Here is a 14,535-nt window from a genome sequence, read left to right on the forward strand (position 1 = left end):
GTACTGTGAGCCATGTTAGAGTTCATTGAAGTTGGAACTACGTTTCTTTCTAGTTTTTGTATGTAACTTGGTTTTAAAAAATTGGTGTAAATAGTTGGTTACTACCGCCTACGAAATAATCACGAACATATCGTTGCGTTCTTACGGTGGCGACGCCTGCTGACAGACCTTGAAACCACTTCAGATCGGCTCTAAAGCGCAGCGGTTCAGTCTTCCTGAGTCGTCATCGACGCTTCATCTTATAGATCTGACAAACCAGCGTGGAGCTGTATCATTGAAATTGGAGAATGTTCTCTACGAGACCGATGTGTAACTGTTTCTGGCAGGTATGTAATTTTTATTATTCATGGTATTATTCACAGTATTATTCATGGTTCCTTGTCTATAGCTGTTGGACGACAATGCGGATTACTACATTAACGTTATTCTATCTGTATCTTGAGAATCTGAGGGTGTCAATTAATTACTGTCGAAACTGGCCATGAAATAAACTATTTCACATCAAGCCATCTTGGCTTTAAATATCTTAAATTACAAGTATTTATCATTTATTTGAAAGTAAAAAAAGAAAAAAAATGTAGCTTTTGCATGCATCTTATAACGAAAGCAGATAAAACGTTTTCAAGCATTAAAAATGTAAGAAAATCGATGTTTAGAAACATGCGGCAAAACTTAATCGGATTGTAACGTACATTATGCCGTGGAGACCAGGAGTTGCACATAATGGACGCATCCTCAAGAATTCGACTCTGTAAATAAACAGGGAAGACACAATCAGCATTCGCTATGCAGCCTCCAAACACCGCGTCGCATTCTTCTACCACCTGAAGAGACAGACATAATCAAACACAAGAAGCACATTAAAGTCTAAATTTCCTTTTATTGCTAAAAATGAGACAAGTGAAACCCGCAGATCTACGAATTCACCTATGTTTTATGTACGTAAGAAATGTAGTTCTGCAGCAACTGTTGGCTGACTAAACTCGACCACATATTATAGGTTAACCAAACTAACTCGCGTAAGTTATATGTAACTTGATTATGTTCCATACAAGAAAGGTATCATTTCTGTTGGTAAACTGTGGCACGTGCGCCGTGTGTTTGCCTGTTGGGCTTTCACCCTAAAAGTTTGCACCTGAGCACCATCGAACTGGACGCGAAATGAACAGGAAGGGCGTCGTAAACGGCAGCACAGTATTTTGTTCACTGCGTCGCGACGCACGGAAGACATTGATTCAGAGTGGCAGGCGGGTCACGTGACAAAGGCAGTCGCCGGCTGGCGGAGATAGTGGATATTCCTGGCTCCTTCCCGCCGTGCGACGGCACGGAAGGCGACATGGCACGACGCAGAAGCGAACTTCACTGCTAAGTATCCAGTCTGCATAATATAAACACTGGTTTTTTTGTTACAAGTTCTGTTAATCACGGTGCAGAATGTTTCGTAACGTGTCAACAGTTTCAGAAAAGTGAGATACTTTCTAGGTACATGGTTACCAGTAAAACAATGTCTCACTTGATCATTTACTAGTACACTGAACGGAGATTTAGCTTTGTATCTGTAAACACACACACACACACACACGCAGGCGCGTTATAATAATCTCTGTTTGAAAAATTATTGTACAGAAACTTATAAACTTCGTCTTTTACTCTTCCGTCGCCAAAAATACCACTGAGTTCAAGGTGCTCCAGGAAACTGAACTTCTTTTCCTTGACGCACGTCCCCCACATTACCAAAAAAAAAAAAAAAAAGGGAAAGAAATCAAATGAAACCTCTACAGTTTGGGTGTATATTCTTATGTTACCTAAAAGCAAAATCATACTAATGAACTTTCCGTCAGTCCATGGTAGAATAACCTGACCATTTGAATATAAAAACATTAACTATTAATTATCAATCCATTGATATCTTGTAAGGATATTATCATTTCTTTATTTAAGTCAGACTTTGCTTCTGTTAACATCGACATCCCCATGAAGAAATGTATCAGGACAGTAAGTAAATACTGCATTAAGTAAATAATAAATAAAGTCATTAAACGTAGAATGGTCATAATAACAATAACAGTACTGTAACGGTATGTGACCTGAATTTCAAAATAGTAATGAGAGCAGGGTAGGAATAACGTGAAATCCATGCTCTGTTGTTGGGATTAATCTTTCAGTCGCACAGAATGATTTACGAAAACCATTATCAGAATAGTAGGACCAGTTAACAACCGTGAGGTGACACTAAAAATAATGTATCTTACTTTATCCTAAATTTCAACAAATTAGATTGAAAATATCAGTTAAGCAGGCGATAAGTATTACAGCTGCTAACGGAAATAACTACACAAGGAGGATGCTCTCAAACTGTGGTGTGCCACTGATTGGCCTGACTTGGATGCTGACCCTGTATGTTGTTGTAGTAGGAGTATCAGAAAAATGTTTATTTTTCTAGTTTTTCAAAATTTTTCGGAGTTACCATAATTTTCAAAGTTGTTCACCAGTATGATGTCATTCAGAACGACAGTCAGTTATTTTCATTCAAACTGAAAATAGTTAAGCAAGAAAATAACAGGCTAACAGGCCGTAGAATCTTCCAATTTGTGTATAGCGTTCATAAACATAAAATATTACTACACGACAGAAATTAAGGTGCGTGGAACAAAGAAATTTTACTCGGAATGGTTGCAGAATTTAGTGACAGCCTCAATTTCTGTCGTTATCTCCCTTTGTTTATGCCATATCAGTTCTACTGTGCTTGTCTCTCCTTGATCCTTAATTACTACCTGCATTTAAAATATATGACATAACTGGCAGACACACTCGCGTTGAATAGGTAAGTTTGTGGTGTGGAGAAATTTAGTTATTTCTGATAATGTGATAGCGAAATTGGTGTAGGATCATATGAAGGGTTGAGAACAGGCGGTTCTGCATCGTCTGCAACATACGAGTACGTGATGAAAAGTAGTGTATTCGAATATTTCATGTGATAATGCTTTAAATATTTCTAAATAAAACAGACATTATTAATAATCTACGTCTTCAGTCTTCATCTCTACATGTTTGGAGCCCTCTGCCGCTAGAGGGCTCCGAATTGCAGCGCGTAACATGGTGGTGTGTAACGAAACTACACTACTAGCCATTAAAATTGCTACACCAAGAAGAAATGCAGATGATAAATGGTATTCATTGGACAAATATATTGTACTGACATGTGATTACATTTTCACGCAATTTGGGTGCATAGGTCCTGAGAAATCAGTACCCAGAACAACCACCTCTGGCCGTAATAACGGCCTTGATACTCCTGGGCATTGAGTCAAACAGAGCTTGGATGGCGTGTACAGATACAGCTGCCCATGCAGCTTCAACACGATACCACAGTTCATCAAGAGTAGTGACGGGCGTATTGTGACGAGCCAGTTGCTCGGCCACCATTGACCAGACGTTTTCAATTGGTGAGAGATCTGGAGAATGTGCTGGCCAGGGCAGCAGTCGAACATTTTCTGTATCCAGATAGGCCCGTACAGGACCTGCAACATGCGGTCGTGCATTATCCTGCTGAAATGTAGGGTTTCGCAGGGATCGAATGAAGGGTAGAGCCACGGGTCGTAACACATCTGAAATGTAACGTCCACTGTTTAAAGTGCCGTCAATGCGAACAAGAGGTGACCGTGACTTGTAACCAGTGGCACCCCATACCATCACGCCGGGTGATACGCCAGTATGGCGCTGACGAATACACGCTTCCAACGTGCGTTCACCGCGATGTCGCCAAACACGGATGCGACCATGATGATGCTGCAAACAGATCCTAGATTCATCGGAAAAAATGACGAATTCGTGCACCCAGGTTCGTCGTTGAGTACACCATCGCAGACGCTCCTGTCTGCGATGCAGCGTCAAGGGTAACCGCAGCCATGGTCTCTGAGCTGATAGTCCATGCTGCTGCAAACGTCGTCGAACTGTTCGTGTAGATGGTTGTTGTTGTCTTGCAAACGTCTGTGATCTCGACTTCTAGTGATACGAGGCCGTTGGGATCCAGCACGGCGTTCCGTATTACCCTCCTGAACCCACCGATTCCATATTCTTCTAACAGTCATAGGATCTCGACCAACGTGAGCAGCAATGTCGCGATACAATAAACCGCAATCGCGATAGGCTACAATCCGACCTTTATGAAAGCCGGAAACGTGATGGTACGCATTTCTCCTCCTTACACGAGGTATCACAACAACGTTTCACCAGGCAACGCCGGTCAACTGCCGTTTGTGTATGAGAAATCGGTTGGAAACTTTCCTCATGTCGGCACGTTGTAGGCGTCGCCACCGGCGGCAACCTTGTGTGAATGCTCTGAAAAGCTAATCATTTGCACATGACAGCATCTTCTTCCTGTCGGTTAAATTTCGCGTCTGTAACACGTTATCTTCGTGGTGTAGCAATTTTAATGGCCAGTAGTGTATGTCAGTGTGTGAGAAACAGAATGCCTAACCGAGTTTCGAATTGTAAGAGTTCGTTCACACATGGAGCACCCTCCCCCACAGCATGACAATGTCACATACATCAAAAATCCAATGCTTTGGGTTCACTGTCATCGATCGTCCTCAATGCCGTCCAGATTTGGCTCCATCCGATTCGCATCCGTTTCCAGAACTTAAAGAACAGCCCCGTAGACTTCGCTTTGGATAGTGACGAAACTGTGCAAGCAGAGATGTGTTTGTGGCTCCCTCAAGCAGATCAAACATTCTGCAGCGACGGTATCAACAAACTGGTCTCTCGTCGGGAGAAATTTGTTCGTCGCCAGGATGATTATGTCAAAAAATAAATATGTAGACATGAAAAATAAATATGTAGAATGTCAATAACGTTTGTTTTATTTAAAAAGTCTTCATATAAAAAAATTCAGAGGGACTTTTCAGCACATCCTCGAGATATACACATCTTACTACTTGTTAACAAAATATTCTGTCCCGCTAAGAATTTTTTTTGTTCCACGCTACTTTGTTATTTGAGTGTTGCCTTTATTTGCAGAACTGCGTTAATTTTCGATCCAAAGGATTAAAACCAGAAAAAGTGGAAAATTTTATAAATTTAAACTATCAAAAAGAATAATTCCATCGTCGCATATCAAAAAATCTGACACAACAGAGGGTTATAAAAACGGCGTACTTGTCGTATCTAATAATTAGTGGTTTTTTGTCTGCAATCAGTGTTAAATTCTTTGGTCAGTTTTGGTTCTTCCGTTAACTAATTGCATAAAGTACTGTAACCAATTTACATGCTTCCTAGGAGAAACATATTAATTGTCTTCTGCGGATGAATTTTTCATTCTATCCTATAAAGTTATCATCTTTCGTCAGAATAGTAAACGCTGTAATCGACCTTGAGTCCAGAATGAGATTTTCACTCTGCAGCGGAGTGTGCGCTGATATGAAACTTCCTGGCAGATTAAAACTGTGTGCCCGACCGAGACTCCAACTCGGGACCTTTGCCTTTCGCGGGCAACTGCTCTACCAACTGAGCTACCGAAGCACGACTCACGCCCGGTACTCACAGCTTTACTTCTGCCAGTACCTCGTCTCCTACCTTCCAAACTTTACGTTGATAAGACGATTGCGTAACCACATGCAACTATATCTACTGTGAGAGGCCCCTGAGGGGGGGGGCCAGGGAGCAGGATACTGAGTGAGGTGTGGTGCTACAAAAGAATAAAATCGCTTCTCGGCTTTTGGCAAGATCAATGTGTAGTTTTTATTAATGATAATATATCATAAAATCACCAACAAATTTACAATCTTCCATATTAGATATACCACTTATTTTCGACCAAAGTCCTAAAAAGTAATTAGGACCTGACAATACAGGTAAAGAAGCAATCTTCTTCAGATTTGTTATCTTCTTGCTCGTACCTGGTGCTGGAACAGTACCATAGGTGCCAGTAATATTGACCAATTGTTTGTAGACCAGCATTCGTCTGCGACCGGGCCGTTGATAAGACGATTGCGTAACCACATGCAACTATATCTACTGTGAGAGGCCCCTGAGGGGGGGCCAGGGAGCAGGAGTCAGCTAGGCTAGTGACTGCGTGGGAGACCGCACGGCGGACTTGGATCTACACTCCTGGAAATGGAAAAAAGAACACATTGACACCGGTGTGTCAGACCCACCATACTTGCTCCGGACACTGCGAGAGGGCTGTACAAGCAATGATCACACGCACGGCACAGCGGACACACCAGGAACCGCGGTGTTGGCCGTCGAATGGCGCTAGCTGCGCAGCATTTGTGCACCGCCGCCGTCAGTGTCAGCCAGTTTGCCGTGGCATACGGAGCTCCATCGCAGTCTTTAACACTGGTAGCATGCTGCGACAGCGTGGACGTGAACCGTATGTGCAGTTGACGGACTTTGAGCGAGGGCGTATAGTGGGCATGCGGGAGGCCGGGTGGACGTACCGCCGAATTGCTCAACACGTGGGGCGTGAGGTCTCCACAGTACATCGATGTTGTCGCCAGTGGTCGGCGGAAGGTGCACGTGCCCGTCGACCTGGGACCGGACCGCAGCGACGCACGGATGCACGCCAAGACCGTACGATCCTACGCAGTGCCGTAGGGGACCGCACCGCCACTTCCCAGCAAATTAGGGACACTGTTGCTCCTGGGGTATCGGCGAGGACCATTCGCAACCGTCTCCATGAAGCTGGGCTACGGTCCCGCACATCGTTAGGCCGTCTTCCGCTCACGCCCCAACATCGTGCAGCCCGCCTCCAGTGGTGTCGCGACAGGCGTGAATGGAGGGACGAATGGAGACGTGTCGTCTTCAGCGATGAGAGTCGCTTCTGCCTTGGTGCCAATGATGGTCGTACGCGTGTTTGGCGCCGTGCAGGTGAGCGCCACAATCAGGACTGCATACGACCGAGGCACACAGGGCCAACACCCGGCATCATGGTGTGGGGAGCGATCTCCTACACTGGCCGTACACCACTGGTGATCGTCGAGGGGACACTGAATAGTGCACGGTACATCCAAACCGTCATCGAACCCATCGTTCTACCATTCCTAGACCGGCAAGGGAACTTGCTGTTCCAACAGGACAATGCACGTCCGCATGTATCCCGTGCCACCCAACGTGCTCTAGAAGGAGTAAGTCAACTACCCTGGCCAGCAAGATCTCCGGATCTGTCCCCCATTGAGCATGTTTGGGACTGCATGAAGCGTCGTCTCACGCGGTCTGCACGTCCAGCACGAACGCTGGTCCAACTGAGGCGCCAGGTGGAAATGGCATGGCAAGCCGTTCCACAGGACTACATCCAGCATCTCTACGATCGTCTCCATGGGAGAATAGCAGCCTGCATTGCTGCGAAAGGTGGATATACACTGTACTAGTGCCGACATTGTGCATGCTCTGTTGCCTGTGTCTATGTGCCTGTGATTCTGTCAGTGTGATCATGTGATGTATCTGACCCCAGGAATGTGTCAATAAAGTTTCCCCTTCCTGGGACAATGAATTCACGGTGTTCTTATTTCAATTTCCAGGAGTGTATATTGATATTGAATTTCAAACGACACTGGTTACATGGAATTGTGTCTCAGATAGGAAGGCAGCCTGGACTTACGAATGTTGATCAGTTTCTGTAACGAACGTGGACTGGTTGTCGCCGGAAAAAGATTTCGTGGCGAGGAGTCTTCAGATTTTATACTCTCTGTGTTGTCGAAGGTGGTTAACGAGGCTGATATATATTGTTCGGCACGTCAGACATTTGTAGTTGCGCTCGCCGGAATAATCTGGATGAATTGCTATAAAAAATAATAATTGAAACTGCAATTCGGCTGTCCTGAGAGTATGACAGTACTATTTTCTTCTGGGTCGAGTTAATAAGACTTACATATACTCCTTCGGATTTTCTTTCTATGGAGTTTAACTCTGTATATTTTAATGCTGACTTTACTTGTGTGTTTTATCTGTTCTAATACTGGTCACTGTTGTCTGGCCAGTAATAACTGTCGTTTTGAGGGGCGTACCGGCCTGCCGCTCAACGACAGTTTATCTGATGTTACTACAGCGGTTAAGCTCGTGGAAAGCTATTGGCTGGGAGTCACGTAGTTCATTGTAAACTTTGAATTGTTGCCAATAAGCGGAAGTTATCTATCGTGACTGAATTTGGTTTTGAATGTACTTGAAGCGGAATAAAAATTTTACTATTATTATTAATTTTATTATTATTATTATTATTATTATTTTCCTTTCTCAGACGTTATGTCTGGTTAAAAATGGAAAGTGACGCGGACCTTGATCTAGCGTGACTTTCTTCTAACTGTATTATTATTATTATTAATTTTACTATTATTATTTACTTATTGCTTAAGGCATTTAACAATTGGAGTGCTTGAACTTGGCATTCCGGCAGCTTTGGTTTGTCTGCCGTGTCTTTTTCTTTTTTTTTGGTGGGGGGGGGGGGGGGGGGCTCAAAGAAGTGGCTAGTTTTCTGTTTTATTCCTTATGTTAATAACATAATTTCTTAACACTGTAAGTTTTAAAAAATAGCATTTTTTGCACAGTTGTAATTGGAAAAATTGTGCCTTCCATCTAATCAATGGCGTTCAGCTGATCAGACCTTGTGTTTTCTTTTAATTTTCTTGCGTGTTGTTTAATTATTTTGTTATTAAGGATATACCTCGACCAAAAACTTTATAAGTGTGTTATTCTCTAAAAGCAGGTAGTCGGCTTCTGCTTAATCTTGCCAAGTACTGATTGTTATTCGAATTGCACTGCCTTCTGATTCCTTTGATCGCCTTGTGCGTATTCTGCTATCGTTTTTTGATTTTTCTTCACTAATTTCATAAAAGTTATCTATTGGAATTTTGAATAAAAATTATTGTAGCTGTGTATTAAAACGCCTTCTACGTATTTTTTATTTTTTTTCGAATTCCTTCGGTAATTTTAAAAAGGTTATCTTTTGATCATTTGATTAAAAAATATGTAACTGAATATTAAATAATTATCAATAAAAGATTGTGCGATATTCCTGGCTAACAAATTTAACACTGGCAGTTTCCATTCCATTTCTCCGACTTCCTTTCAGTTTAGATTACATATGTACCTTACCTTTTCTTGCACTGTGTGTCCTTGTGCCTGTCAACAAAAACAACCGTATGTTGTGGTCCTGTAATATAGAGTTTTATGTGTTACGGTAAGACGGTGACATGGTGGCCGCTTCGATTACAAATGTGTGCGCTCTACAGCAGTCGACGTACTGCACTGGAGCTCGGTCCGGGTTGGCGCGAAACTCGGCGGTGAGTGGCCGCCGCGCGACGCCAGCTCATTGCTGGTGTTGCGAGATGACACCGCGGCGCCGAGACAGCCCGGAGAGCAGCGGCAACGGCAGCGGCAGCGGAGGCGGTGTGTGCGCAGCTGATGGCGGCCGAGATTGGAGCGCCGCTATCTGCGTCATCAGGGGCCGCCGCGGCCGCGGCTTATCCGCGCCCATCGGCAGCTCGCGACCGCACAAAGGCGACACGCGCTGTGACGAGCGGGCTTGCCGCCTCCACGCAACGAGCAGGGCGCACCGCACTAGCGCTCAACCCGCTTCACGCTATTTCGCAGCTCTAAAACGATGAGCTGTACTCGGCTAGAAATATGGGAGCTCAGTCAAGAGTGATTCTAACGTTTTCATTGATGGACATAGATTGCCCAGACAGCACGTGAGTTTGAAGTACTCTGACTCCGTTTGGGTGTATCTGACTTTAATGTATCCGTAACGGTTTTACGTGGCACAGAAGTACAGTTAATGACTCACTGCCGGACAAAAAATGTGAAGCACCCGGAAGACACTCTTGGATGCCAATGTAACTTCCAACACGTACACAGTATCGGCTGGTTTGTAAATGATTAAAGTTGCAACTCTCTCTCACAGCTAGAACGGCCATCAGAACGCATTATTGTTGTCCGTGTTGTTACCAGGCCTGCTAGGAATGCAAGGGCCGTGGACAGAGTCAGATGATGGCTGATCGCTGAAGCGTTAACAGCACCTCACAGAGTGAGAAAGGGGCCGCATTGTGGGTCCCCATTTGACAGGCTGCTCGAATCATGCAACATCCAGGTTTGTGAGACATTCGTATATGTCAGTGGCCCGATGTTGGACTGCTAAGGTCATGCTCGACCAAATCTGATCAACACAAGAGACGATTCCTGTATTGTGCATCAAACACATCATAGCCCATTCACACTTGTATCTGCCATCTGAGAACAACTGCCTTATTTCTTGCAACATTTTTTGTCACGCTGCACGACCGGTCGGAGACTAGCAAGAACCAGATTTGGGAATTAACATCCTATTCGTTTGCTGCCACTAACAACGCAACACAAACAACTGCGTTTGGGGTGTGGGCAGGCACCGGGAAGCAATGCTGCTGATTATCATATTGTGTTCAGAGATGAATCGCCTCCGGCCGTTGTGGGCGAGCGGTTCTAGGCGCTTCAGTCCGGAACCGCGCTGCTGCTACGGTCGCAGGTTCGAGTCCTGCCTCGGGCATGGATGTGTGTTATGTCCTTAGTTAGGTTTAAGTAGTTCTAAGTCTAGGGGACAGATGACCTCAGATGTTAAGTCCCATAGTGCTTAGAGCCTTGAATCGCCGTTCTGCTCTAACGCGGATGTTCATCATCGACGAGTAGGGTGGTGAACTGGAGAAAACATCCCATTATAACAATATTTTTGGAGAGGCGCAAGCAGTGTTACTCCTGGTGTCATGGAAACCATCGGATATGACTTCAGGTGACGACTGACAATGATGATAAACTTTGATGTCACTAGAGGACGCCATCGACATTTTGTGTCCTCGTATACTGTCTCCCAGGCGACAATATTGTCAGTAAGACAATGCTCGTCAATTCATGGCACGCAAGACCCCCAGAACTGTCCTCAACGCACGGTATAGTTTAACCACGGTGGCACGTGAACACGTGTCGGTCAAGCTCAGATGCTAACGCCGTACCAGTCCTAGTACCCAGGATATGAAACACCAGTTACAATAGTAATAGATGATAGGCTACAGCAGCTTCTTGAAACCCTGTCTAACCGTCAGTGCATGCGTCCAGACCAGCGAAGGTGCAACAAGATATAAATAGATTGATATTTTTAAGTTCTTCGTAAATTTATCCCGTTTTTGTAATCACTAATATCGCAAACACTATCGACTCGTGAAGTTTCATTTCGTTCCCTTCTTCCCTTGTGAGTGCATCACATTTTTTTGTTAGGTAGTATAATCTGTAGCCGGCCGTTATGGCCGAGCGGTTCTACGCGCTGCAGTCCGGAACCTCGTGACTGCTACGTTCGCAGGTTCGAATCCTGCCTCGGGCATGGATGTGTGTGATGTCCTTAGGTTAGTTGTGTTTAAGTAGTTCTAAGTCCTAGGGGACTGATGACCTCAGATGTTACGTCCCATAGTCCTCAGAGCCTGTGTAAACATGCTTTCCTTGTGTCTTTTTCCCACCTCAACATGAGGCCGGCCTTGTTTCTATGAAGTTGACGTTGTTAGTGTCAGAGGGTGGCCGGATGCATTTCCAGTCGACATCCCGTAACTCGCATGATGGAATTAGTGTGCCCCGTCTGTCTGCGTCTAGTGTATGCCATGGAATAGTGCGAACGTGTTCAGATGTCTGAGAGTCGTGTAACTGAGGCGGGACGTGGGGACCAGCCCGGTATTCACCTAGTGGGATGTGAAAAACCGCCTACAGACGACATCCAGGCTAGCCGGCACACCGGCCTTCGTCAGTAATCCGCTGGACGGATTCGATCCGGAGCCAACGCGCTTACTCGAGTCCAGGAAGCAGCGCATTAGCACTCTCGGGTAACCTGGCGGGTTTGTAAACAAAATTCTGCTAATAATCTACATTTCGGTTTCTCAGGCTATTATTTCCGATACGAATTTCAGAGCGAAATCTCCAGTGTGAGGATTTCTGACATCCAAGTAAGGTTTTCTTTCATGACCCACTGAAGCAGTGACACGTAACGAATATTACTTTTTTGCATAAAAGTATAAAGCGCATACAATCACTTGTAAAATTCTTGCATATGCGAGAATCGAATCACTTCTTGCTCACTGCGAGATTCCTCTAAGTTGCTTACTTTCGTTGCACATATATCGTCAACAAACGTAATTGTGGAAACATTGGAAATGACCAATGTGAGATGGCGAGCCACTAAGGGCTGCTCGTACTGTGAACAAGGGTCGCCATCTCACTTACAACTATTCATGACGTCGCCTTTCCGGCTTAGATCTTTTATAATATGTGACTTGTAACTACTGCATCTTTTTCCAGTCAGTACAAACTTTAATTTTATTAATGTATTATTTACCTAATATGTTTTAGAACAGTTAGTCTAATTCTGAAGACGACGCTCATAGTAGCGTCGAAACCTGGTCAATTTTGACTTAATATTTGTGACCGAGAGCTTATTTGTTCTAATATAATTCTGACACAGTCACTGAACCTTAGCAGCTATGTTCAAAGTTTTATGAATTTATTTGTAAAAGTATAGACAGTGAAACTAAAATGTTCTTTGGTGCCTCTCCTGCTCCAAGTCAGCCCGTTTGAAGTCCTACACCCCTTAAGATTTTATATTTAAATCGCTCCTAGTTTCGACGTTTCGTCAACGCCATCTTCAGGCCCGTACACTTTGATGAAATCAGTTGTGTGTGGGCCTGAAGATGGCGAAACTAGTGGCGAAGTAAACATAAAATCTTAAGTACAGTTGGAGGAATTTCATTTTTAATAAAAATTATACCAGCTGTGTCCCACCTTCATCCAGTTTAAATATGGATGTACGAAGATTAAATAATAGCCAGATCTGAGTGTGTTGTCACAAGGCGCGCCACGGCAAGTGAGAGTGGGCGGCAGAAGCGGCCTGCCTCTGGCTGTGCGCCCCAAGTCGTGACCGGAATGGGGGCGGCCGCTGCCCGCGGCGACCTGGAACGGGCCCGCTATCGACGCGCTGCTATTTCCACTGCGGCGTTTCGACCCGTGACGGCGCGGCATCTTTATGACGGGCACGCACGCGCCGCCGCTCGCCAGCCACTTGTCCGGCCGCGTCACGACACGCCGCTCTCCTCGCTGCTCGTACGTCACGCCACACAAGCCACGGGCGCACTCTGTTTTCCAGATACGCTCACTTAAAAAGAAAGCGCGTGTGAGGCCGTGGCGGGGAGCGTCGCATTAATTTGATAGCAAAGCGGCGCGATGTGGCGTGACGTAACGTGGTTAGTAGCAATCGCATGCACAATGCAGTAGCTTTCGTGTTCACACACTTCACTACTTCACGCTAAATTTATTCAACTTTACATGTTTCTGTTCCAAAAATAAATCTGCTTTACTTGGTTCCATATAAGCAGAATAAAACACACAACGTTTTTAATGAAGGTGAGATTCAACCCGACCCATAGGTATCGAATTATGTAGATAGTACCTGAGCCGTGGTAAGAAAATTGCTGTTTTGAAAAGCGCGCCGCAGCGCGTAGTGTGAAGCAGTCGCCCTCCGTTTCTGGCGGTGGCGCCGCTGTGGCAATCGCAGCTTTGGTGTCTCCCTCTGGTGGGGAAGGGGAAAAGTTGCCTCTTCACGTGCATTTAAGGGTAGCTATGAGCTCGCCAGTGGGTCAGTCTCTCGTCCCCAGCTTGCTAGTCTGTCTCTCGTCCGCATTTGTTAGGCAGTTAGTGTCTGTCTGTCGTTCGGATCAACCTTTAAAGCCGGCAAAATGAGAGTCTTTCCACTCCGCCAGTAAGAGAACTCGGCGAGTGGTCCCCCGGTCGGGGCTTAGTTCCTGCATCTAAGTCTGCGCGTTAGGCCGCCAGTCTGCTCGAGTTTGCTCAGGCAGTGGTCATTGGCGGTTGGATCGATCGGTTGGTCGGTCGCGCACTGAGACACAGGATGACTTGTCCGTCTTGAGCGTCGGCGCGTCTGAGGTCGCCACGTGAGTCCAGTGGGCCGCGGCGTAGGGCGAGGGGTAGTGACTTCGCGGTCGACACGAGAGTAACAGGAGTCAATCCACGACATCAGTCTGGCCGGTGCGAGCTGCGACGACGTGAGACGGGAGATCGGCGCGCTTTCAAAAATGGTTCAAATGGCTCTGAGCACTATGCGACTTAACTTCTGAGGTCATCAGTCGCCTAGAACTTAGAACTAATTAAACCTAACTAACCTAAGGACATCACACACATCCATGCCCGAGGCAGGATTCGAACCTGCGACCGTAGTGGTCACGCGGTTCCAGACTGAAGCGCCTTTAACCGCACGGCCACACCGGCCGGCGGCGCGCCTTCGTGCGTCCGTTGAAGCGGCTGGCAGCGGACGGTTCGGGAGAGCGATTTGGGGGTGCTGCGCCAGGTCTTCTCGAAAAATCGCAGTTTATTAGAAGTTAAGTGATTGGTGATATGTTGTTTGATTTACTCCTGTTAAATTCTACGTGTTTTCTTGGTGAGGTCACCAGCCGTTTTGCTTTGGGGTCGTCCCACCATTCTTCTATTCTTCTCCGTTTGCCCCCCCCCCCTCGGGGGAGG

General features: G+C 45.5%; 1 protein-coding gene across 1 annotated transcript in view; it reads right to left on the reverse strand.

The window, feature by feature from the left end:
• The window catches only part of LOC124613568 (inhibitory POU protein-like), a 470,716-nt gene that overhangs the window by 137,739 nt on the left and 318,442 nt on the right, over positions 1-14,535 (reverse strand). Inside the window, exon 3 of the mRNA XM_047142283.1 lies at positions 693-749. Within this exon, the coding sequence (XP_046998239.1) occupies positions 693-749 (57 nt within the window). The remainder of the gene's footprint in view (positions 1-692; positions 750-14,535) is intronic.

This window comes from Schistocerca americana, chromosome 4 (genome assembly GCF_021461395.2).
Source record: "Schistocerca americana isolate TAMUIC-IGC-003095 chromosome 4, iqSchAmer2.1, whole genome shotgun sequence".
Classification (NCBI taxonomy): Eukaryota; Metazoa; Arthropoda; class Insecta; order Orthoptera; family Acrididae; genus Schistocerca; species Schistocerca americana.